General features: G+C 49.8%; 9 protein-coding genes across 9 annotated transcripts; 6 read left to right on the forward strand and 3 right to left on the reverse strand.

Annotated features, from left to right (window-relative positions):
• Window positions 1-377: 377 nt before the first annotated feature.
• Window positions 378-2,623, forward strand: ASPBRDRAFT_29503 (uncharacterized protein; the record flags this gene model as incomplete). The annotated part of the gene is made up of 4 exons (XM_067622666.1): window positions 378-856; window positions 911-1,004; window positions 1,065-1,996; window positions 2,026-2,623. The coding sequence occupies 4 exons, from the start codon at window positions 378-380 to the stop codon at window positions 2,621-2,623; spliced, it is 2,103 nt and encodes a 700-aa protein (XP_067479801.1).
• Window positions 2,624-2,875: 252 nt separating this feature from the next.
• On the reverse strand, window positions 2,876-5,649 carry ASPBRDRAFT_122897 (phosphatidylinositol 3-kinase VPS34; the record flags this gene model as incomplete). The annotated part of the gene is made up of 2 exons (XM_067617554.1): window positions 2,876-5,522; window positions 5,591-5,649. 2 exons carry the CDS (start codon window positions 5,647-5,649, stop codon window positions 2,876-2,878), a joined length of 2,706 nt encoding a protein of 901 aa, XP_067479802.1.
• A 275-nt stretch (window positions 5,650-5,924) lies between these two features.
• ASPBRDRAFT_74502 (uncharacterized protein) lies at window positions 5,925-9,506 on the forward strand. The gene is made up of 4 exons (XM_067629249.1): window positions 5,925-6,457; window positions 6,514-7,359; window positions 7,415-7,591; window positions 8,575-9,506. The coding sequence occupies exons 1-4, from the start codon at window positions 6,154-6,156 to the stop codon at window positions 9,261-9,263; spliced, it is 2,016 nt and encodes a 671-aa protein (XP_067479803.1). The 5' UTR covers window positions 5,925-6,153; the 3' UTR covers window positions 9,264-9,506.
• Window positions 9,507-10,044: 538 nt separating this feature from the next.
• On the reverse strand, window positions 10,045-11,837 carry ASPBRDRAFT_42273 (uncharacterized protein). The gene is made up of 2 exons (XM_067624764.1): window positions 11,502-11,837; window positions 10,045-11,413 (listed from the first exon to the last, which is right to left on the reverse strand). The coding sequence occupies exon 2, from the start codon at window positions 11,370-11,372 to the stop codon at window positions 10,332-10,334; it is 1,041 nt and encodes a 346-aa protein (XP_067479804.1). The 5' UTR covers window positions 11,373-11,413; window positions 11,502-11,837; the 3' UTR covers window positions 10,045-10,331.
• A 4,210-nt stretch (window positions 11,838-16,047) lies between these two features.
• ASPBRDRAFT_546004 (MARVEL domain-containing protein) lies at window positions 16,048-17,049 on the forward strand. The gene is made up of 5 exons (XM_067627259.1): window positions 16,048-16,269; window positions 16,339-16,495; window positions 16,559-16,746; window positions 16,803-16,852; window positions 16,907-17,049. The coding sequence occupies exons 1-5, from the start codon at window positions 16,207-16,209 to the stop codon at window positions 16,941-16,943; spliced, it is 495 nt and encodes a 164-aa protein (XP_067479805.1). The 5' UTR covers window positions 16,048-16,206; the 3' UTR covers window positions 16,944-17,049.
• Window positions 17,050-18,409: 1,360 nt separating this feature from the next.
• ASPBRDRAFT_195248 (uncharacterized protein) lies at window positions 18,410-19,060 on the forward strand (the record flags this gene model as incomplete). Its single annotated transcript, XM_067620845.1, has 1 exon — window positions 18,410-19,060. One exon carries the CDS (start codon window positions 18,410-18,412, stop codon window positions 19,058-19,060), a length of 651 nt encoding a protein of 216 aa, XP_067479806.1.
• Window positions 19,061-19,834: 774 nt separating this feature from the next.
• ASPBRDRAFT_42276 (fumarylacetoacetate hydrolase family protein) lies at window positions 19,835-21,420 on the reverse strand. Its single transcript, XM_067624765.1, has 4 exons — window positions 21,187-21,420; window positions 21,039-21,119; window positions 20,519-20,960; window positions 19,835-20,446 (listed from the first exon to the last, which is right to left on the reverse strand). The coding sequence occupies exons 1-4, from the start codon at window positions 21,373-21,375 to the stop codon at window positions 20,289-20,291; spliced, it is 870 nt and encodes a 289-aa protein (XP_067479807.1). The 5' UTR covers window positions 21,376-21,420; the 3' UTR covers window positions 19,835-20,288.
• Window positions 21,421-22,163: 743 nt separating this feature from the next.
• On the forward strand, window positions 22,164-22,337 carry ASPBRDRAFT_123431 (C2H2-type zinc finger protein; the record flags this gene model as incomplete). Its single annotated transcript, XM_067617597.1, has 1 exon — window positions 22,164-22,337. A coding segment is annotated over one exon (174 nt), but the record flags the coding sequence as incomplete, so codon positions are not given.
• Window positions 22,338-24,358: 2,021 nt separating this feature from the next.
• ASPBRDRAFT_546271 (uncharacterized protein) lies at window positions 24,359-25,108 on the forward strand. Its single transcript, XM_067627263.1, has 2 exons — window positions 24,359-24,950; window positions 25,051-25,108. Exon 1 carries the CDS (start codon window positions 24,513-24,515, stop codon window positions 24,870-24,872), a length of 360 nt encoding a protein of 119 aa, XP_067479809.1. The 5' UTR covers window positions 24,359-24,512; the 3' UTR covers window positions 24,873-24,950; window positions 25,051-25,108.
• Window positions 25,109-25,324: the final 216 nt, after the last annotated feature.

Below are 25,324 nucleotides of genomic sequence, written 5' to 3' on the forward strand. Positions count from 1 at the left end.
TCATGGCTTGCCATGGACAACTGAGCGTGGAGATCGTGGTTATACTACATCACCTACAAAGACAAAATCCAGTACTTACCTTGCAGTGACTTCTAACCAAGAGGTGAATCCATGGTTTAACTTCTTCAATGCTCATCTCTCATGATATACTTCCTCTCATCATGGAACACTAATACAATTCAGTTAAAGTGGTCAAATAGCCTGGTTTTGGGCGGCTTCGCCCGTGCGGTTCGGAGAGCGTGCCGTGAGTCTCTTATCGGGAATATGATACGTCATGAGGGCCAAGGCGGCCATCGCTGGTTCCCCGCCAGACCAACTTCGAGTTTGACCCCCTCTAAACTCACCATCATTGGATTACCCTCTATCATGACTGAACAATGCCGTTGATATCTGCCTTCCGACCCCGTTCCACGCGGAGCTCTTCTCTCCGGCGTAGAGCCCGTAGGCAAAGGAGGTCCCCGAAACGCGGCGATGTCCAACACAATCAGGAAGTTGACCGGGACGATGAGGAGGAAGAAGAAGAAGAAGAAGAAGAAGAAGAAGATGCACATTCCATCATAACTCCCTCCAAGCATACGCCCAAGGCGATTCGGGTGCTACGGGGCTCCGTGTCATCAGGGGGCCCGTTACGGCCATTTCGCCTGATAAAACAGGACATTTTGAATCTGCGCCGCAGATATGTATCCGACTGGAAAGTCTTCAATCAGTTGATCTTTGCCAGCGCGGTCTACGTCTTCTTTACGAACCTTTTGCCGGGTATCACCTTTGCTAGTGACCTTTATGTTCTCACTGGGCAGAATTGGGGAACCATTGAGGTCGTATTTAGTACTGGCCTATGCGGCATCATATTCTCTCTGTAGGGCTTGTCCGCACTGGGAATCGAGCAACATAGACTGACAACAAATTTTAGGTTCTCAATCCAACCATTGACTATTCTTGGTGTTACTGGTCCTTTCTCAGTGTTGGCCGAGAATATCTATTCGCTTTGCGAGGATGTCTTCAAGGTGAGAGCTTCGCAGGGATGTTATGCATGCAATGGCTTACGGTTATTGATCATTCATCAGATACCATTCTTACCGTTCATGGCCTGGTCTCTGATCCATTCTGCCTGGCTCCACTACGTCCTGGCTATAGTTAACGCTCACGATTGGACGATGCGCTACGTGACCACTTTTGCAACTGAGATCTTCTCGCTTCTCAATAGCATCATCTACTTCCATAAAGCTATCCAGGAGCTCGAGAGAGCACATGATAGTCTATCTTTTGCAGCATTTCTCTACGCTATCATAGGAGCCGTGGGAACGATGTTGCTCGCAATCTTCCTATCCACCGCCGAAAGCTGGCGTCCTCTGTTCCATCGATACATCCGAATGGGCCTTACCGAGTATGCTGCGGCGATTTCCATCATCATCTTCATCGGTCTTCCCCATGTTGGAGAACTAGCACATCTGGACAAGATGACCCTTCCTGTCAGCACCTCATTTAAACCTACATCTCCCAGCCGCGATAGATTTCTCGTCGAATTCTGGCATCTCCCTGTATCCTGGGTGTTCGCCGCTATCCTTCCCGGTATAATCATTACCGTGCTCTTTTTCTTCGATCACGAAGTTAGCTCAATCATCTGCACAATTGATCGCTACGGTACCAGAAAACCAGGAGGTTTTGCTTGGGATATAGTTCTTCTAGGCTCTACAACAGCATTGTGTGGCATTTTAGGGATCCCCCCTGCCAACGGTCTTCTCCCGCAAGCTCCTCTTCACTCGGAGTCTCTGATGCATACAGAAAAGGAGCAGCGCACAATCACAGTCGACGGAGAAGAAAAGATCCAAACATACGAAGTGAAGCGCGTCTACGAACAGCGCTGGTCATCATTCCTCCACTCAGCCGTCATCCTCCTCTTCATCAGTCCACTGTTCATGAAGGTGCTCGGATTGACACCGACAAGCGTCCTAGCAGGTCTCTTCATGTTCATGGGCGAGCAGAGCCTATCAGTCAAGTGAGTCGCCATAATCCTCACACCAACAGCAGCATCAATCCCACTAACAGCCCCAGCCCAATCCTCTACCGGACCTTCTACCTTCTAACACCACCCTCCGAACTTCCTCCTCTCCCACCATCTCTCGCCACACAACAACCAACCGCCTCCGATGAGGAAGCCCCAACACCCTCCTACATCCCCATCCACCTCTACACCATCCTTCAAATCGTCATAACCGTAGCCATCTTCATCCTAACGCTCACCCGCGGTGCACCCGCATTCCCCGTGCTCATTGTCTTACTAGTTCCATTTCGTCTTCTCGTAATGAAGCGCTGGTGGCCACGCGAGGTACTGAGATTTGTCGACGCGTGGGCATGCAAAGAAGGGACACCGGAGGATGACGAAGACGCCGAGGTGAAATTGCGCGGTGAACACACGGGAGGGGTGTTTGCTTCGCATGATCCGTCTGGTTCTGATACTGCTGTGACTGAGGACATGCGAACAAGCCAGGGGATTGACTTGGGAGGAGGAGATCTCGCAGATAGGCGTGGCAATGACGAAGCTGGGAATGAGTGGGTTGAGCTGGGGGTTTGGGGGCGTGCTGATGAGGAGTCTGGAGGTCCGTCACAACATCGGGATAGATAAGTGACTGCTACATGTGGGTTGACGGGGTAATTACGATAAAATGGCTACTAGCTGGATAGAGAGATACACATACAATCAGGAACGGAACGTGTCTATAGAGTCTATCAATATATTACTATCATCATTATAGACAAGGCCACCGCTTCAAGGCAGGGTATCAATCATTCGAACTGCATGCGCCAGAAACTCCTCTGCTTCCAATGGAACAGCGTAATGAGTAAAATAAATATAGCTATCCACCAAACACGCCATCTATGCCCTCCATCCTTGCACAAACTCATGCAACCGATCAATCACAACCCCAAAGATAGCATTAACACTATCGCTAATTAGCTGTTCGAAATGCCGAATAGCCTCTTCCTCCGACATCTCTAGATGAAACCTCTCTTTAACCTTCAGGACAGCCTTGTCCGGCTCGACCCGAATATCAGGAATATTGGCATCAACCATCAGACTGAATAAGTTGAGGATGAGATTCGCCGATTTGCGCAGTGTAGTATACGCCGTGAAGCAATACTGCTTGAATTGGAGATACAAGGGGGAAGTAGTTCCGCCCATGCCCTCGACCATTTCTTTGCAGAGTTTCATCATGGGTGCGAACGGCTTGGGGTCTCGGCCGAGGATGAAGCCGAAGTCCGCGTGGAAGAAGTGGCCATCTGGAGCGAGGAGGAGGTTCTCGAGGTGGCGGTCACCGACACCGAGGAGGTAGGTGATTACGCAGTAGCCGGCGCAGGATTTGATGTAGGTGTCCATCGTTTCTTTGCGGACGCCGAGGGGTTCGCTGTCGTCGGGGTTGTTGGCTTTCAGGTAGGCGAGGACGGATTTGTACTTTGTGGAGATGGCGGAGAGGGAGGCGGAGGGGATGAATTGAACGGCGCCCGCGGTGGCGTTGGTTGCTAGGATGCGGTAGGGGGTTAGTTTGAGATCGAGGTTCTCCTTTTGGAGGAGTCGGTCCATTAGGATGATGATTTGGATGACGAGTTGGTCTTGGCGGAGGTCGTCGCCGATCTTGAAGAGGATGGGAAATTTTCGTCCGTCGGAGGTCTTGAACATGACTTGGAGAGGGGACAGGGTGGATTTGAAGACGTTTGCTTCGTCGGGGTAGCACCCGGTGACTTGAATCTCGGGATCCAGGGGTAGTGGCAGTGGAGGGTCGATGTGCAGCATGTCGTTCTTTGGATCCCTGAGGCACTGCTTCAGTCGTTCGATCTTGAGGACTCGGTTCTCGCGGGAGAACCGGACGTCTTTGGCGATCTTCGTGAGTATAGTAACTAGTTCACCTTGGCGCAAGAGGGTCTTTCGATGCTCCGGGTGAATTTTCTCGAGCTCTGCCATGAAATAGTATTCAACACGTGCGAAAAGTCTACGTTGTGCTGATAACGTTCCTGGTCCTGCATCGTCGCATTCCACCATAAGGTACCAGTGTAGGTAGTTGCCCAATTTGAAATTGTTCGCAGCACGGGCAATGAGGAAGTTGGCCAGAGACGAATCGTGAGCGGCGTCATCAACATCACCGTGAGAGTGCTCCTCATATTTCAAAGCCTGCACAAGCTGTAGCAGGTAAAGGAGCAGCTCTTCGTCGTCAGCCTTGCGTAGTCTTTCGACTGCATAAGAACGAACTGCAGGGTTATCGAAAGTCGGTCCAAGTAACTCAAGAGCATCGTCCACATCGATCTCAGTCCATTTGGGCAATATCTCGACGGCTTGATGCGCTTCACCAACATCCCTCCAATTGACCGACTTGACAAACTTAGTGAGCGCTCTCTTCTCACGCGTTAGGTAATATCGGAATCGCCAAACAAGATCCTTCTCCTCGGCGGTGAGATCTTGCGTGGGCTCATATGAGAGAATCACATTGAGTTCATCACGGATCTTGGGATTCGGTTTCAAATCACGATCCATGATGCCCGTCCGATGGCTACGGATGAGTCTCCGATGCTTGTCTTCACATGGGTTACCGGTCTGACCGACTTCAGGGTCGTATATTCTGATCACTCCGCCACCATCCGCGCCCTCTATTCCCGGACCAAAGCGAACTTCCGGCACGGGCTTTAGGGCGGGGTTAGTTGTTGCAGGTGCACCTTGGGGATAGGACGAAATTGGAGGCGCTGGATACTCATGATCGGACCAGACAATAGGGTGGTCAAAGCGCGGAAACTCGACGTAGAGGATGAAATTCTCATCGTCCATTTCGTCATCATCTGAGTCGTCCTCATCTCCGCCATGCTCCGAGCGCTTCTGTTTCGTAGCTTTCAGACGCAATGCTCGTTTCCTCGCAGCTTCCTCCGCATTGAGTTTGAGCCTCTCCAGCTGGCGAAAGACTAGTTGATCCATCCAGTCAATGCGCGGTATTTCCCCCATTTCATGCTTCTTGATCAAAACTTCGATGCGTTCCAACTCCATCTCCTCCTCCGATGGGCCTAGCGGATCTGGGGCGTTGGTCTTTCGACGTTTCGGAGGCGGCGTTGACGGCGTTGTCGTCGAGGAGAAACCATCCGCAGCTCGGTGACGATATATCTTGCATTTCTGTCTGCCCATCTTCAATTTCCCTTCTCCGTCAAATAACGGTATAGTAGTTCCACCAAAAGGTATGTAGTGTCCGAGCGCTCCTTCGCCGCCAAACGGCGAAAGATCCCAAACCGTGATGGCCAGTTGGCTTTTGAGAGGAGCATCCTTTATTGATATCGGCATCTGCAGCCATTCATTCCATGCTCTAGCAGACTTGAAGGCCTTGTATGAGGTCTGCAGAGGCACACCCAAGGCTTTGGAATCTGACCATAGTTGGATGGTCACGAAGAGGTCGGAGACGGGATTCTGTGCGGAACCAATGTGACGCAATTCTGGATGCTTCATAAGAGTGGAAAAAGGCGCTTGTTTCTGCTTCCCTTCTAACGAGCCACTTCATCCCTAGTTAGCGGAACACTGCTCGATCTTTTGTGATGTCAATGGGAATCAAGGCTCACATACATCTTCACATGGATCGGGAAATCCACCTGAGTGGACACGGTAAAGGTAAAGGCCTCCATCGTTAGCTCAGAGCCATTTGTGTCCACTGTATATCGAACCCCACGCCCTTCATTGCAAGTATGAAGCGAGGACTTGGGACTGGGTTGCCGGGGAAGTGAGCGCCGAGTGACATTGGATGGGAAGCTCCGGCCGGAGACCCAATGGAGCCGCAGCCGCTGATTGGCGGGATGCCTGGGGCCAGTCAGCGATGACGTGAGGATCTTTATCACGTGAAGCACGCGTTCAGCGCGCGCTGCATGGGTTTGCGTGTGTTTGGCGACAAAGAAAGAAATATCCGGACTGGTGACTATCACGGGCGGCTATTCGGGACTGGATGAGCCCGTAGCTCATGCTGATTTGCAACGCATCTGTTTATACCTCCTTTTCATCCAGGCAACTCTTTGTACTTGTCCTTTGTCTTCCTGCCCCTTAGCCACTCGGTCTGAGGCGGCCGCGATCGCGTTCTTTGTCAACCCCTCCTCCCCACGCTCCCTTGTCGCAGGATATCTGCTCGGCGGTTAGAGATGGCGCCTTCTCTTTCCTCTACATACTCGAATCGCCCTGTCTCGCAAGGATCACCATCCGATAAGGAGAACCGCTCAAGTGCAGGTATTGCCAAAAGAAACCAGCCGCAAACCATGGCACACGCCCGGAGAGCTAAGCGAGCTCGACTATCAGCAAGAGACTCTAACGTGCAAGCCATCCAGTCTCAAGCAGCGTCGCAGGCGACACGGGAGAGTGCCACTCAGTTCTACGATCCGGATCAAGATCACCGAGAAAGGCGACAAGTTCGCAAGGGCCTCAGAGATTTGACGCGGGACCTCAACGGTAAGGCTGACTCGAGCTCTTTGATTTGTCGCCGAGACTGACATGGTTTGTGGTAGACTCTAGGAATGAATATCTACAGGCCGGAAACCAGGGTCTGCGTGACACCATCAGGAAAGCAAACGAGATCTTTGAGAATGTCAAGCAGACGTCTGACGCAACCATCGATTCTCGATTGCTTGTTCAAGCGGCAGATCTGTCATACAAAAAGACGGCTCAGTTGGTGCTGGGGGATGCTAGTGCAGGAATAGATGTGGATGAGTTTGTCTCTAAGTGTATCTCTTTCATGCGCCGGGCGCCTGCGGACTCCCAAGATTCGATGCCTTCAAGCACCCAACGGCGTCGGACGGGTATCGGAAGGAGTCAAATGGACCCCAATGACAGCGACGAAGATCAGGGGGATGCAATGAACTGGGACTGGCTCGGACGCGCTGCTTGTTTTTGTAGTAATGCCCGACCGTCAGTTCCTGGCTTCCTACTGGGGCCGCTTTCGGTACAGAAGCGCATTCGGCAGCAACCTGTACGAAGAGCTCGTGAGCGTATCGACCCAACACGAGCCGTTGCACCGCAAGAACTGCAGGAGAAGGACCTGGACAGGCAAGAAACATCCAATTTAACTACTATGTGTGCCAGCATCAATCGACTTTTGGCAAGAACACAAAATAGCGGGCAAGATGCGGCAATTGCAGAATTGTCGCAGTTACCCGAAGAGCCCGATGAAGATATGAAACAAGAGGTGATGGCGAGACATAATGTGGCCGAAGATGGAGGTGTTCCTCTGTTCCACTTTTGCATTAACCCCAACTCTTTCGGACAAAGCGTCGAGAATCTATTCTACGTTAGCTTTTTGGTCCGGGACGGCCTGGTTGGAATCGCGGTGGATAGCCGGGGCACGCCCACTTTGCGTAAGTCCTGTTCAGTCTCCGATGATGTGGGCATCGAATTGACAATCTCAAACAGATTCGGCAAAACCTCATGCGCCTAGTGAAGCCCAGAGATTAGGTATCAAGAAGCGTCAGGCTATTTTTCAGCTCGACTTTGATATTTGGAGAGAGATGGTGGAAGTCTATGACATCAGAGAATCCATCATTCCTCATCGGGCGGAAGAGACGCAGAATACAGCGCAATCCTGGCAAGGCTAAGAAATAATGATGTGAATGGAAACTGGGAAGTGCTTAGTGTATAGTTTTCTTTTTCTGTGGGAGTGCTTTGATTATGTGCCTGTGGATAACGTGATACCCATTTTGTGTGAACGGTGTTGGTATGCCTTTTGAGAATGAATTTTGTCCCGGTGTATGGGTGTCCTGAATGAATTAGCTACAAAGCGTGGTCCACAAATGACAGAATAGCAGAGCTTATCCCCATGGAAAGTTTTGCATCCAGCAGAGGGATAAATAATGGTCCCTGGTGGGCAACTAGTCCTGCTGCGCACTCGTCATTGGTTCCAAGACAGCCAATCCACCAACTTTATCTCCAACTGCAAACTCCACCTAGCTGAGTCCCTGACAATTGGCATGTGGTTGACAGCTTATGTGGAGATGTAAATAGAGTCAATGGTCCGACCTTCCTCGAGGACTGGCAAGTGTTAGACAGTAACCTAGCACCTTCCGGAATTGGTCCCAAGGCACGTAGCAACGATCGTTCCTGCTGGTTGCGGGAACACAAGCGTATGGGTCCTTGGTGCCTTACGTCATAGGCTCCAAGCCCGTGTTAATTTCCCCAGGCAGAGATGCTCGTCCCCGATCGATCACGACCTTATCTTCCTTTGTGCACTGTCACATCACTAGACTCTCGTGGTCTGCTTACACCTGTCGACAGCTCAGTTTCACCAACTTGCTGCTCCGCAGCACAACAATCATCATGTCACCCCGGCTCTTCCCCGCGAATCCTTCAGAGGTCATGGTGATCCGCAATGTAACTTCCAATGTCATCACCTTAAGTTTGCCATTTGCACGATTCGGTCGGCTCAAGTTTGGTGGACGTGGTACACTCGGTTCGCACTTCATTTCTTTCTGTCTTACTCAGGCTCACGCTTTCTTGGTGTCATTGTGATTTAATTCTACTGTGAGCATGACTTGCATGCCCATGCTAACGGTATCTTGCAACGTTGGTAAAAATAGTGAAGATGGAAACGGGTTCTGTTGCGGTCTTCTCTCCTGTTAATCTGACTCAAGAAGTTCGTGATACCATTACCGGTCTTGGAGGCAACGTCAAATACATCGCAGCTCTGGATTTGGAGCATCATATTCACTTGACCGCGTGGAAGGAGGCATTTCCTGATGCTGCAATTATCGCTCCCGAGGGACTCTGGGAAAAACGCCAGTCAAATCCCAAGACCAAGGACTCCGCACCCTTCGAACACGTGTTCCGAAAGGACGCCAACGGACAACAGAAGATATCCGAAGAGTTTGATGCGGAATTCGAGACGGAATATGTGCATGGTCACCCTTCGCGCGAACTTGTCTTCTACCATCGCCCGTCCCGCACACTCATCGAGGCGGATCTTTTGTTCAACTTGCCTGCGAGGGAGCAGTATTCTCGGACTCAAGAGAGCGCCACGTCGGGTGTTTTTACGAAAATGGTCTCTCCATTGATGTCTGCCACTTCACCTGCGACTTGGCAGAAGAGGTTTGCGTGGTATATCCTATCCAGCGGAGACCGTCAGGCATTCACAGAGTCCATACGCAGAATTGACAAGTGGGATTTTAATCGCCTGATTCCCTGCCATGGAGATGTGGTCGAGAGCGGCGCGAAGGGGGTTTTCCGCACCGTTATGGAATGGTTTCTTGCTGATCGGAAGCATGTGTAGTACGAAAGATGGTGTCCTAGTCTGATCCATTAATGTCTTACCTCCTGGATGCCCTTGCCTGGATGTCTTCCGTCTCATTTTCCTTTGAGGGACGCGACCTGACTTATTCTGAGAACGATAGCTTGCTGTCTTGAGGTGTCCTTGAACACCAATTCTTCATGTACCAATAGCATAATATGAATGTAGTTATGAGAAGCAGCTGCGCTGTGTCTCTGAACAAAAGCAAGCATCGCGCGCTCTTCGGAGGGCAGTTCCTGTATTTGCGTAGTCCCTTGCGATCCCTTACATCGGGGTGAAAGTCAGGTACGACAGTGATGAGCGGCCATCAGGCAAAAATATATTCTGATGCCTGAGTATGTTCACCGCTGAGTTCACTACACTCTAAATAGAACTTGACGATGCTTTTCATTGTTAAATTCAGTTCTTAATTTTAACTTCGCAGTTCTCTAACCACGGTGCTAAGCAAAAACCATGCAACTTTCGCCGCACTCAATAAGATCACCATAGCCACACTATCGACCAGCAAAGGCAACGCCCACAAGATTTCATCTCAACAACATTATCGGATTTCGTCACTCCTCATACAGGAACAGTCGGTGACAGGACCCCAAGCTAGTTCAAATTGGGCGCTATACGTCCGGACAAAGGATCTCTTACAGGACGTCGAGAGTGTAGCCACAAATAATCTAACTGAGCTTAGTACTACTTCCAAGCGACATGCTAAGTCTTTCCGCTATCATCTTTGCTACTAAATGATAGAGTATGACTTCAAGTGAGCATTATCTCAGTCAGCTTCCGAAGATTTAAGACTAGTATCCACAGGATGTGGCTAGGATTGTTGGTAGATGGATGGTCGTTATTGTGGCTTGCTACCGCATGCGATGAGAATAGTAGAAGGGAGTAATTGAAGGATATTGGATTTGAGAAGAATACGGTCTGTTACAGCTTGAGTAGACTCATATTGTCGCTGTATCATTCTTCTCTATACGCCTCATATTGCTAAAATTTCCTTCTCTCGCATCTACACCCCAGGCCTATACTACAGAAGCACCGCACTACACAAAACTCTCACAATACCGGCGAAGAAACATTCTTAGATATCTCCAAGATGCTGGAAAGTTGCTCAGCTGGAGTCCGTCCCATACCGCACTCGGTCGCCACTCCAAACTCAGGCACCACTTGCTTGGCTGTCTGGATTCTTCGGCGGGTGCCCTCTTCATCGTGAGCATGCACGACACCCAGATACAACCGGGTATGTTGGTCCATCTTCAGCTGCTTCAGAGGTTCAAAGTAGGCGATATCATCTCGGTCCTTGGGTACAGGCATGTGCACCCAGTTGACCGGACGAGGCTGGATACGCTTGATAATATTGTTGGCCAGGTCGACCAGGAGACCGAGATCCTCCGGCTCGATGAAATGCCTGTGGCCCAGGTCCCCGTAGCACAGGTGGAAGCCGAGCGGGATCTCAGCAGGGATAATGTCAATGGCGCTGACGCGATGAATACGCTCCAGCACCCCCTCCATCACTGGAGAGAAATGAGGTTTAAAGAAAGGATCCGTAAGCCGGCCGCGCTCATTCTCAAGGGCTGTAACCTCGAAGCAGACATCCCACTGGAGGGCGAGGTCATGGGCAGGGATGTTCTGGACGATCGACTGTACTGATTCAATCATGCGCTGCTCGTACAAGCCGTCTAGCTGAGCATGGAATTTGGCTCGCGTATGTCCTTGGACGCAGTTCAGCGGCAGGGGGAGCGAGACCTGGAATCGCACTCCGGGCGGGATGACATTTTTCTCGCGTAACTTCAGGAAGCTTTGGTAGGATTCCAACGCAACCGTGTCATACCGGGTCGGCTTAACGTCATCCAGGGTGAAACCGGGATGATCGGCAGGCACGTCGGTTCCCCCAAGGAATTGATGGATAGTCTCTTTGGGGAAGCAGTCGACCTGCCATCGGATATAGTTATCGCGGATGCCCGTCTCGCCGTCTGGTATGGAAAACAGTCTTCCTGGCAGCGCGGCAGGAATCTTATTCAAGACCTCTTCGGTCGAGGAGAGAGGGATACTGCCCAGCAGAAGGACCCCAGATGGCAAGGAGCTTTCACTAGACATATTTACGGGCGTCGGGTTTGGAACGAGATCGGTTAAGAAACCTGTCAAAAACGAAAGAGATGAGCGTTTGGAAGGACGGAGGGACTATAAGACGCAGGCGGGGTGATAGAGGGAATTAAGTAGACATACAGCTCCTGTTTCTGTCATTGTGCCTGCCAACCAGGCGATCGTGCGACAGGAGTGTTCGCCCAGATCCACCAGGATGTTCCGCTTCTGGCCGATACCGTCTCCTCCTCCAGCCTTTCTCCCACTCACATCCTGGGATCGGTGATATTGTAGGCGATTCTTTGGTGTGATGAGGGGGAATTGGCCGCAGAGTATCCACTTGCGGTGGAGAACAAACAAGGCCCGAACCATGATCCATGCGGCGCCGGCGTGGACGTCGACGATCACTTCGGCCATCAGATGGATAATATTGGCTGCACTCGAATGAGCGGGGAGTCTAGCCCAGCAGTTCAGCCCGGGGGGTCTGTACTAAACTGTTCTGATGCATCAGCAAAGTGCTAGGATTCAGCCGTGCCATATTCCCTGTCAGGAGGCTGTGCTTAGTGAGGAGGACAGTGTACTAACGCTCTGGACCGCCCCTAAAATTACATGAGGGGATTCTCCGTCGATGGCAGTATATGCTCCATTCCACGCAATTCCTTTGTTCATCCCTTGTCGCACGCATTGGTGAACCCACTTTGTCGCCATGTCCGGCAGCCTGATGCCCAGCCTGATGCCTGTTATCATGCCCATGCCAGTGATGACTTGAGACCCAATTAGATAGCTGCCGATACCGGTGGGCTCTGCTTCGCGTCAGTTGCGGTCCGAAAGTAAGTACTATCGCTCGCGGGCTCCCTTTGGATGGGATGATTGGACCATTCTAGGTGCCAAGGTAAGGCTGCATCTCCTAGTATGCTGCTGTCCCCAACCGTTCGAGATGTTAACTTTGGACCCCAGGTCGGACAAATATTCTAAGCGATGTTGATGGCATTTTTAATGGAGAATGGCGAGACCGACATATAATTATTGTAAAGAGTAATAGGAGTTTGTCCACGCAAGATAGCTATACTGACCTTGCTCTCCCTAGGCAGCTAGCTAATACTCCCTAATTTGACTGCAGAGGGTTTACTTCGCCCCGTGTGTCTGCTAGTCGTTCACCTGCATGGCCACCAAGACATCGGTACTTCTACTACCGTCAAATATCTACCATGCGATGACTCCATATCGCCTCCCTTGCCGTTGGAGCCGTGGTCAATTCATATACTCTGAGCCTGATATTCGTCGCGATGTTGCAGTGCATCCGATAATGTATTGACACGACCCCCTCCCGTTCTCTAGCATACGTACATAGCCAGGAATTGCCGGTTGCCCACCCTCGACTTCTACCACTTATGCTCAGTTATTGTAGGATAGCGAACGTCCTCAGCGACATCGCCATCTTGGCTTTACCTGTAAAGTCGGTCCTCAACCTGAATGGCCCACAAGATCCAGGTCCTCAGCAGAGTCGTTCTCGGTAGCATGTAGATAATCATTTGTCGTGTTGAATCCCGAGAGCCAAAGCCGACATATGCTCCATATAGGGTTTGCATGTTTGGTATTATTCGTGTCCATGCGCTCGCCACCATGTCCGAAGACGATATGTGCTGTCGGTACCCCTATACGACGACACGTAGCCCTGCCTATGCAAGGGTTGCTAACCGGCCATCATGGTAGAGAATACGATGTGCTCTGGGGTGTGATCGATACATCGAGTAGCCAGTCTGTGGGGAGATGAAGAGAAGCAGACTTGACTATAAAGTTGGAGCCTTCTGCTGATATGAACGACATGAACATTGCTGGCAACTGCGGTTGGGAAAACAGACTGAGGGATGTCTGATTAGGTCACTCCGTTTAAATTGTTATGTTCGCTGTAAATTTGCATATTATTGCTGCCTCCTCTCTTAGGATGACTTGCCCGATTCTCTTGTTTGTTGTTTGCTCCCTTCTGCTGTATCGCAATCCACGGCCAATGAGAGCTAGGCAACATGCACACATTGGTTCACATAGCGGTAGAGATTTTGCCAGTAGGTTCCTTAACCATGAGCCAGGCAGGTCAGTCAGTTCGGCCTTCGGCTTATTACGACTTCAAGGTAGTAGTGGTCTTTTATTATAGTCAGAGCTTTCAGGATAAGTGGGTTACTTGATTTTGCCTGTAAGCCTCTCAAAAGATGTTTTATATTCGAAATAGTAGTTATAGATCTTATTTAACAACGAAAATAATACTAGTCTAGAAGCGAGTGACTAGAACAAGAATGATCCTATAGCAAGCTTCTACAGTAGCCTCCTGAATAGATTATTTAGTATGTAGGGATTGTCTGTATTCATCTGGGGTTTGGGATCTTCCAGAGTAGGATTTGTCTGCAGTTGTATATGAATCGGATTTATAGTAAAAGAAATCAGGTCGTTCTAGCGGGTATAGGTAGCGCACGCGTTCGGAAGACTAAACGTGATCATAGAGCCAGGTTTATAGGTCGGACTCACATTGGTACGTCCTAGAAGATGCAGATCTTGGTAGATTGAGCGGGCATATTACAGTAGTTCTAGTGATGTGATTTGATGGACTGGAGAGTATAACCTGCAAGGTAAATTAAGAGTGATGAATTTTGACTAGGATGAATAGATTGCAACGAGGGAAATGGGTTAAATGGGTACCCAGAGACGGAGTGTCTTTTTCTATATGATCATGTGTTCAGGGCCATGGGGATGTAATTGGTGATCACTCCAGCTTTATTTCCCAGATACTGTTCCTCGAAGTAGTGGATAATAGTAAGGGGCTCTTTATCCCCAATTTTAAGATTACATTCTATTAAGAATCTTTCTAAGAGAAGAGAGTATCCGGGTACAGAAGGCTGTCATCTCTATACTAGGATAAAACTTCTATAGAATCATCAACAGAGGATCAGTTTTAGGATTTCCTCACGGGCTTAGCTAAACAATTATAGGAGAGGGGCTTCGGTAGAAGTCTTTTTCAGAAGATTTGAGACGTTCTGGCAAGCAAGAATCTAGATAGAAGGGATATTCTTCCTAGTCAGGTACACTAGGAGAGCTGCCAGTTTCAAAAATTTGCGGATAAAATATCAGTAGAAAATACTGAATTCCAGGAAAGCTTATGTGCTATCATCATCACAGTATACTAATGTGGAAAGATTCTCTTTCTCGGTGTTGTACCCCCTTGGTTGCCGTAAGCTTAAGGTTTCCACGCGCGAAACTCTAGAATTTCGGGGTCTGTACGATTTACAGGATCCGTGAGCACCATGGAACCCCTAGTTAGTTAGTTGGTGGGCTTCGGAAGATAATACCAATTAAAGAAGCCTAGGCTAGAACATTGATAAATTCTCCGTCGTCAGATTTCGCTGCCAGCACGTACTCTGTAGACTACCCTATGAAGTTCTTAAGTAACAAGTAGATAGATAGATCAGGCAACACTCACCAGTAGCCGAGAAGGGCCCGAACACCGGCCAGGCCTTGGAATTCCGGCCTGCTGTCACTCAACACGATCGGAATGCGAAAAATGACGTAGGTGTGTAAACAACCACTTCCATGGCCAGTTTATAGTTTCAATGAAGAATATTCTATTATTCGTTGTGCCGACAGGTTCCTGTACAACAACCACAACCTTTACTGGCAGCGCCACATAAAACTACGTGTTCTAGGCTGCCACGCATCTCCCCTGACGTCACAGCCACTGTTCCAGTGGTGTTGCTTTCTCTCCGTGTTGATTCTTGAGTCGATTTCCTCACCCCTTTTTCTTCTCACCATTTCCCTTCCATGGGTTACTGATCAGATTATTAAGTCTTGGGTCATCCGGTCGGATGGATGGGTAACTCGGATGTTCTCCATCCACAGGGCGGGATAAACATGGGTCACTCACACATCCACTAGGAGAAAAGAAGGGACTGGCAACGATCCCCTAAACTGGAGGGGGTTAAGTCGGGGCGCTATTGAAGTTAGCGGGTGGATGTGCGGTGGAGAGGAACAATAGCCTAGTGCTGGGGACCAGTGGACGGAGTGGAGAGCATAGGTACGATTTTCAAGCAGTTTTTTTTTTTTTTTTTTTTTTCAAGCGACTGGTTCAGCCTTAAAGCAAGTCGCTCTGCAGATTATGCTGGAGATGAGATGTACCGTATGTGGCTGAGGGAGGCGTGGAACTTCTTTTATGGTTGCCTATAAGTTGGACCATCGATGTCGAGCTGGCTGCGGACCCGGCGCAAACACAGCCCGTCGTAGTACTGTGACGCTCTCATCCGATCACCAAAAAGCTACTAATCAATTTAGTTCTTCACACCGAATCAAAAAGAAGAATTTACTTTGTAGAAACTTCCCACCCTATCCCCATCCACTTCTTGCCAGCGGGTCGATCAGTTGCCCAGCCTGGCTTGAGGAGAATGTTACGCACAGGACGTTGGGCAGGACGCGAGATTGCTGTTTGGCCAATCGTCTTCCCAAGAGCGATGTCATGTCACTGGCAGACCCGGTGATCAGAGTAGACTAGAATTACCAGAAAAGAGTCGATGAGCAAGAGAATTTTATTTTCCCCCCTCTTTTATCCTCTTGGCCCTCTCGCGCCCATGAAATTTTGTGTTGCGGATCATCGGTCCTTCTCAGAAGCTTGATCGTCGTTTCGATTATTTAAGTCACACCTCCACCTCGTCTTTTCTCTCGTCGTTTCTTGCTGGTTATCCTACCGATTTACTTCTCGTCCCTAGACGCTAGCTACATACTTCGTGCTTCCTCCGACAGCTACTACGAGATACATCATACTATTGGCGACCCTGCATTTGCATCGACTCCACCTCACCTAATCACCAACATGCCTGTTATCTCCCGTTTAATCTCGATTGTCTTCCGCGTCGCGGAAATTGTTTGCGGTGCGGTATGTGTCTGAACATGATCCACATTATTATTATTGCTCATACACTAACATCGTAACCAAAACGAATAGGTCGTCGCCGGTATCATCGGTCACTACCTTGCCCAATGGGGCGGTGACGCATGGCCTGAAGCTCGCTGGATCTACACCGAAGTTGTCGCCGGTTTATCAATCCTCCTGGGCCTGATATGGCTCATACCATTTGCCTCTGGATTCTTTTCCTGGCCATGTGCGTTGTCGCATCTGCCCTCCCTACCTCCTGCAATTGCTGACTCGTCACCTTTTCCTGCAGTTGACGTCATCATCTCCCTCGCGTGGTTCGCCGCCTTCGGTATTCTTGTCGACGCCATTCACAAGTTGAACTGCGGCAGTATCTGGCACTGGGGCGGTCTCTACCGCAACAATACTTGCAGTCGGTGGAAGGCTGCTGAAGCGTTCAGCTTCATCTCGGCTATTGTTTGGCTTGCTTCGGCGCTTGTGGTATGTTTTATGAAATCCCTGCTGGCTATTGATGCATACTGACGATCGTGATATAGGGCATTTGGTTCACTTTCCGCGTCAGAAAGGATAGCACTGCTCCTACCTAGTAAGTCACACCAAGACTTCCATCGATTTATCAACACTAACAAGGTCGCATCAGTGGTCGCCGTCGCTTCTTCGGCCGCTCTGCCGTCTAAACCTGCGAAAATCCCAGCTCTAACTGGACTGGCTGGTCCATTGCACCGTGGACTACAAATATTCCATTTAACGGAGTCTTGCAGGTGCCGCGCAATTGTTTTGCGACTGGTAGACATCTCGACTTCAACGCTCTTTTCACGTGAAACGTTGATTAATGCTTCTAATACATGATTGCCGCCAACACTACTAATATTGCTCGAGATTTTGCTTCTATATATGCTGGAGGTTTGAGGAGATGAGATGAGATGATATCATGATTTTGCTTTGCTTATACCCACCGATAGCTGTTTGAGCTGCTTGCTTTTTAGAGGTACTGAGGCGTCCGTTCGTTACTATACCCCATACTTCAAGGTGTCGAGTTCGAGTGCTAAAGCGAGACATTTGATGTTAAGCATGCGCACGTGAATAACTTACTTCACTATACTTATATCATAATATCAGAACTGAAACCGTTGCATTACATACCAATTTACCGTAATTGCACTAGAAGTCTTTGATGCCAATAGAGATCATGTGGAGATCATGCATATCTACTTGATTTTCTAGGACCGTCAATAGCCTACTCTTTCTGCTTTAGTACTCACCCCTCACTGCTTTTTACTCATTAAGTAGATCTGAGCACGCCCTGAACATGTCCTAAGCAGCCTGAGGCAATCACTGAATACAGGATAAGCGGGAGACCGAGTAGTCAATCTATAATCTTAGCTAGTTCTCCAGTGGATTTAATCCTGAAGGGCTCTATATTACTAATAAAAATTTATTAAGTTATATAATATCTAATTTCTTTTATATTGTATAAATTATCTTTTTTATATCTTTAAAAATAATTAGTGGCCATTTTGGAGGATAAGTATGAAAAGGGGCAGCCAGCCTAGTTAAAGTAATCGGACATCCACCCGCCCTACGTTCGGTTTCGTATGTATTAAGAAGCGAATCGGGGGCTCCCAAATGCAAGATGGCGGCGAGTTTCTAGACTATGTTGTGGGCGTCTTGGGCACTACTATTGAGACCGAACCCGCCAGTGTGAGGGAACCTATGTGCTTACATTACCGATCAGTAGCAACTTGCCACGGCGGAAGCTCGAAGCCGTCTACGAAGTCAAGTCTAAGTCCCTGTCCGAGTAAATTTTGTCTTCCGTGTCGTCGCTGCCGAGGATGAGCCTTCGAGCTAGGCACCTAGCACATGCCCGTTGCGTTTGATACCGCGGGCCCTCAACTAAGGAGAGCGGGATGCGGCAAATGCGGGACTGTCATCGAGACTACGTGTGGGACGCTCACTTAAATTTGCTGTGGGACTTGTCCCACCCCCGGAGGAGATCGACATGCTTTCCCAGATAAAAAGCCCGCAGAATGGTTTTATGTACTCAGTGTCAATCTGCTCACCGTCTGGCTACCGTTGTTTCCAAAGTTCTTGTCTCGCTGATAAATCATCTTTTTAAATGGTGAACATTGATCAAAACAGCCCCATGGCCTCCGCAGCTCAAGCCCGCACATCCCCTCATGGCAGCACGTCTTTGGATATTGCACCCGATTTCTTGGCCCATTGGGTAGTCAAGACGACGAGACGAGAAGAAATGACCCAGTGGTACCGCAAAGTCTTCGACGCACGCGTCGTGCACAAGGACCAGAACATTACCTTTCTGAGCTGGGACAACGAGCACCATCGCCTCGCCCTGATCGAAGTGCCACGGCTCGTTCGCTATCTGCTTCCCTTAGTCAGGTATCAGCGCAAGGTTCTCGGCATTGACCACCTGGCCCTGCAGTTCTCCACCATCACCAAGCTGATGGATACCTACGAGCGGCTCAAGAGGATCGGCATTTACCCCGTCTGGGCCATTAATCACGGTCCGACGACGTCCCTCTACTATGAAGATCCAGATGGAGTCCGCCTGGAGTTCCAAGTCGATAACTTTGAGACAGCCGAGAAGACGGCAGACTTCTTTGGTTCACAGGAATTTGCAGAGAACCCAATCGGCACCAATTTCGATCCGGAGTACATGCTAGCTCGCGTGCGCCGGGGCGACAACCCCGCCGACCTATTAAAGCCAGGTGCTGGTACCCCCCCGGGCCAAGTGCCAGTGACGAATATGAAGACGATCAACTGGACCACACTGTGATAGATATGGTGTCTCGCCTGTTGACCTCATAGGCAGAAGCGGCTATATGTTACCACGGCGCGTTTTGGTCTATGCTAAGACCACTTTGAGAACCTTAGGCCGGTCGCGTTCTTGTGATATCAAGCTCGGCATTGGGGGTCTAGGGAGTAACCATCGCCTAGATCATTATAGAGCATGGAGCTGATTGATAGACCTGACGTCTCGCTGCCAAGCAAGGCAGAGATCAATGTCTACTGTCGGAATCACGCAACCTACTAGGCTCGCAAGACTTTCGTTTCGAATGTTGTTAAAGCGGCATAGACCGCAGGAAACACGCTCGTTGCCTTGACAGGTATTATAAGGACCATACCAAACTTGGCCTTTTTCGCGGCGGTCAAATAAGGGCTTTTGCTACGCGATGTGAAGGTATGTTTGTGGCAATCAGGCTTTGATATATTATTTAGCAGAGTCTAGCAATGCTATCCCCACGTTCACAGACGGTTTCCTTTTTCAGACTGTATGTTGATCACACTTCACTCCGTGCGTGACCTAGCTCAGACATCGAAGATGGGGTTTTACGGAGAGGATCCCGTGGGAGTGGTACCTGTTGATTGAAGATTCAGGGTATTCCAGGGTCATCATACCAAATTACCAAACTGTTAGCCAGTTTAACGTTTCCTCCTTAGCTGATAATAACGCAGCTACTAGATATATTTCCCTTGTAAAACTTTATTAGTTCAACTTTTCCTCTATATAGCTAACCTTCAATCCTAAGTTATTAAGTATAACTTAGCTAGCAAAAGTAAACTAAATGACAATAAAGCCATTAGGCTTGTTTAGGTTTAATTAAGTACTTTTGAAGGTATTCTTATTCGCATGACATTAATCTTGATGCTAGCAGGCGAACGTAGAAAAGAAGGCAACAAGTGTATAGGGCGCAGAGCATCACCGCCTTCAATATACACAAGTACGAGCACTCGGGTTTCGGTTGAATGGTGTATATAAAAGTCTGATTCGACCTGCCGGAACGCCATTATTCTCCACCATCCATTTCATGGCGCCAATTTTGGCTGGTATTTCGCGCAGTGTTGACTCGAAGCCACTTGTAGTAACATATATTACGTGAACAATCGGAGGAACAATTGAATGACTTCGACTTTCAACCGCCCCCACAGCGACACACTAGCCGGTATCAGCTGAGATGCGATAAAAGTTACATCTTGAGTGTTCGCCCCGAAGATACGATCACTCACTTTTCGAATCGCACTACGTTAGACAGCACGCCGATTGCGCTGACCTCCACTTCAACCTTGTCGCCATCCCTCAAGAACCTCTTGGGACTGCGGAATGCCCCAACGCCAGCAGGCGTGCCCATCATGACGGCCGTGCCGGCCGGGATCGTCGTACCTGGGGGAGACCGGCGTTCAGTAACGACTCTAGACAGCGTCGTGAGATGTTCCAATCCGTTGGCTGACTCACCTTGGCTCATATGGCTGAGGATCTGCTCGGGGCTGAAAATCATATCTTTGGCCAGCTCGACATCCTGGACAACTTCGCCATTAACCCTTGTTGTAAGCCTTCGACCCCTGGTAGTGGCCTCGTATTGCTTCTGGCTAATCAAAACCGGGCCCAAGGGAGCAAACTTATCGAACCCTTTGGCAAAGAAATATTGGCCTCCAGAATACTTTGCCAGTTGAAACATGCGGCAGGACAGATCGTTGCCGATGGTATACCCCAGAATGTAAGAAGCCGCCTCAGCTCGGGTAACATTCTTTGCTTCTTTGGACGTCACGAACACCAGTTCGCCTTCGTAATCCAGCAGACTGGTGGCACAAAACTCATTCATAGGAATATCTTCGTCGGGGTTGGCTAGAGCTCTCGCCGGCTTGTTCCATAGTGTCGGATAATTTGTTAGGGTTAGCTGCTCATGCGAATTAGTCGGCAATGCACATGGACGGAGTAGTCGTGCGATGATCTCGGTTTTGTAGGTCCTCCTCACCTTGGCTTCCTTCGCATGCGATCGAAAGTTCAGGCCCACACAGTAAATTGGGAGGTTGGTTTGAGCGAGCGGCGCCAGCAACTACGATTTGCAGCATCAGCCTCGTCTTGTGATCCCAGACTTCTTGAGTTTGGGGATGTTGACTGACGTTGTCAACAGTCACCTGCTTCGGATTCGACCCACTCTGAAATTGCTCCAACGTGTGATAAGCGTCTACCAGGCTCCCGGTCCTCGGCGGAACCGGGCAAGCATTTGGTTCTGCAGCAGTGACGGCAGTAAAATATTCTACGCCGTCCTCTTTCGCCGTGAACTTGACAAGCGCGTGGAAGTTACACATTATGCCGCTGGTCCGAGCAGTGTTTTGAAACGCCTTCGAAAGCAACAAACTTTGGGCGTTTGTCCGTATTTATGGGGTCACTCGCGGCTTACCACCTATGTATGCGTGAACCTGGGACCCCGTAATGTTTTAGGAGGACCCTTGAGCGTGTGTCCCACGGTCACTGTCCCACCGGGTGGGACCGTGGGAGTGGACTAAGTTAGTTAACGGGGTTTAGTCAATTGACCAAGGCAAACAAAATAGCGCTTTTAGACATTGAATATCTCAGCAATACCTCTATCCTGATAGCTCATGTGCAAGAATTGTACGCTATATACTTAATGAAAGAGGATATTCTTTGTATTCTAACGATGTATTCTATAGCGGTGTCAAACGTATAAGCCAGCCTTATAATACAACGTAATTTATGTTACCCAGGCTATTACATCGAGTAACTACTTAGAAATTGACAGATTGCCTTTCTATATGGGTCTAAAATCTATATTCTAAGGTAAAGTATCCAAGATAACGCCGGAATGGTTGAGAAATATCAAGTTAAAAACTGTCATTTTATATGGAAATACGAATCCGCCCCTGGATGGTAGCCGCCGCTCGGTGGTTGATTACGTTAAACCCCTGTGTATCTAACAGAATGAAGGGACCACCGCTTGTTTGCCATCTAGCATTTGCCCCGCACCCTGTCTTCTTTCACCATACCAACTTTCAATGTCCCACGCTGTAAGTGGGCACAATAGTTTGACAGCTTTAGCGTAGAGTGACACCTCGCACAAGGTCCCACCCTTCTTGCTATGCGGACTCGCACTATACTTTCTTGCAGCATCTGCGGGAACAAATATTCGAAAAAGGAACACTACGAACGACACGTTCGAGTTCACACCAGGGAGAAACCCTTTGCCTGCCCACAATGCACCGCGACCTTTTCACGCCGGGACACGCTACGTCGCCACCTGCGTTCCCTCCATCCTCACGCACAAGACCTGTCTCCAACGCATGACACCGTAGCGCTTCCGGTAAGACAAGATACAGCTACACCGACCCAGGCTTGCCCCCGGCAACCAACCAACAGCGGTTGTGCGCCGACTTCATCTTCGCCCGACGCGCTGTTGCAGTTTGACTTTGAAGGTTTTGACTGGCAATGGGATAGTGCCTTGAATCTCGATTCATCCTTCTCCCTGGGAGATTTGGGAATCTGCGAACCAGATGTCGCTCGGCCCTTTACACCCTCGCCCCCATCGCGTTTGTCAGGTCGTGATATTCCGGCTACCTCGCTCCAGCATGGACCTTCTCCAGGACAGCTACTTGAAACGCAACACTCTCATGCTCGCAATCTGTCATCAGCTGCCGGAGTAGGAGCATCACAGTCAGGAGTCGACGAAGCCTCTCGAGATCTGCTCGCCAAAAGCCTTTGGCAGCGTGTTCCGGACACCATGCTTCCCTCAACCGGCTTTCTGAATCGATGCATCTACCTGTACACGACTCATATCTGGCCTTTGATCCCTGTAGTTCATCTGCCAACCTTTCAGCCAGCTCGGATGCATCCCTTGCTCCTGCTCAACATTTGCGCCATTGGTGCCCTCGCAGACGGGAGCGCCAGCGCGTATCATCATGCTGTGCGGCTGTTTGAAGGCGTGAGGAAGGCGATACTAGTTTCTTCCTCAATGGAACCCCGCGACAGCGACCAGACTTTGGCCGTGCTGCAAGCAGCGGTCATTGGGCAGAGTTGCGTGATTCTGTCCGGCCAAACCACACACCTACGAACGGCCCGTCTATTTCATGGCACGTTGGCTGTGGCGATGCAGGAATACTACAACTCGGTAATAAAATCCTGTAACTCGATCCCCCTGGACTCTTGCACTTCGGATCAGAGCTCCAGCGCACCGTTAGACTGGCAACGTTGGGTAAAGGAACAAACTTTTCTTCGTCTATGCGGCGCTGTTCAGATCCACAACGGCGAGATCGCTGCGACCGTGAATCAAGCGGCACAATTGCGGACGCAGATATGCCCGCGTGCAGCAGAACCAGATACTTTGTATCTTGCCAAAACAGCAAACGAGTGGACAACATTGCGCAGACATTTTGCGTCCACGAACGAACAGCCGGTAGCAATGCTGTCGAGCTGTGCACAGCTGGCTCACGTAGTCGCCGAGATTAGTCACATCAAGCTTGTTTCGTCGGGTGACGGAAGAGTCAAGGACGTATCGAATATCAAGAGCTCACTCATTGAATGGCTGGAGAAACAGCGAACTCTACTTTGCTCTGAGCGGAAACACCGACTGTCTCCAATGCTGCTATGGCATTCGTGCTTTCTACTGATTCACTGTGATTTTGAGCTCATGGAAAGAAGCTGCACACCTGTCGGACAAGATCCAACCGTGCTTCAAAGACCATCATCGCTCCCGCTGTCCTCACCCTCACTGCAAGACTGGGCTAATTCGAAGGATGCATGTACTGCGACTCTTCATGCAATCCTCATATACAAGTCGCTCGAGGAGTTCCGTGTCAGCGAAGCACCAGCGATTCATGTCGCACGCTGCGCGTGGCACGCTGGACTCGTTTTGGCTGTGTACTCATTGTTCGCTTCTAACCAGGGCGATGCCATAGCTAGTTGGTCAGGTGACTTACAGGATCATCCAGAGCTTCTGCTCGCTCATCAGACCGGAGTCCTCACAGAGCGTAACTGGAACTCCGTCAGCCAGCCACTTTCTGCGGCACAAAGTCGCAATGTGACCTATTCATTATGCACGGTCCTTCGACGTCTCGGCTCTTGGGGAAACGCGGCTTGGTTCTCAAATAAACTGGCTCAAGTATTGGACGTTATTGATAGTTAGCCATTTCATCAGAGATGTGTTATTCTATACTTGTCTGTTTGCCATACTTTCAAAAGCCCCGCACTCCATTGATCCTTGAATGTGAGCGAAAGCCCAGTTCTTAATGCGTACGTGTCGTTGCGAGCAACGATACGTTCCGTCCCACACCAGCCTACACCGGTGAAACAACGTGAGGGCATCCGTACCTGGCTAACACAAGGAGAACTTAGGGTTGTGTGCTGGGACAGAAAACCGGAAAGGTAAAGGCTCCATCTTCGAGACTTGAACGTGCGATTTCCCCACTCTCCTGCGAACTGGCGGAAAACCTCCATGTCTGCGGTCGTGGCTGTCTTGATGCTTCGGTCAAAAGTAGCCATGGCAAGCCTGCAGACAAGGCAGACCTGTAGGGGAAGCAAGTCAGACCCCATGGGCAAAGCAGGATGGATCCGCCAAGCGGGAAGTGGGAGCATCCAACGATGTACAGCTACGGAGGCTGGTCGACGAGCTCCGACAACAGAAAATTATCGCTTCTCGGCGAGGGCTGTTATCTACTTTCTCCGCTCACGACCGCCGAAGCTACGTGTCCAGCTGCATAATATGCTAGTTCGCGAGGACCACCGCTTAATAGCCTTGCCAGGACAACATGCGATTGACTTTATTCCTTTCTGTCAAGAAAACCCAGCTCACTAGATGCGGTGAGTGAGCCTGAGCGTTGTTCAGGCGGCGTGTTACGCACTGCTAGTTAGGCACAATGAGTGATCCTCAAAGGTGATACTTCTCTTGGTCTCAACACCCCAAGTGTGTCTTGTCACTCTGTTGCAATGCCTACCGATCGATCACACACGGTAACAGGACTTAGATGCTCAAGCCCTTGAAGCTCTTGCTTAGTAAACACCCGACCCCAGAGACGGCGATAGGATTTAAATTCCTCGGTAGATCCTACGAGGTGTACGTGCGCATCGCGGACTTCTACTACTCGAAGATCAACAAGCGCGCACAATACCGCGTAGGCGGTACAAGCCTGGTGCGCTCTGTACAGTAGCCAGCCCGAGGTAGTTCACGCTACTCGTTAAAACACGTGTCCTTTTTCCTTTGTTTTGGCGATATACGCCACTGACAGCAGGGCTCTCGCTGGTCCCCGT

This window comes from Aspergillus brasiliensis (assembly GCF_001889945.1).
Source record: "Aspergillus brasiliensis CBS 101740 unplaced genomic scaffold ASPBRscaffold_5, whole genome shotgun sequence".
Taxonomy (NCBI): Eukaryota; Fungi; Ascomycota; class Eurotiomycetes; order Eurotiales; family Aspergillaceae; genus Aspergillus; species Aspergillus brasiliensis.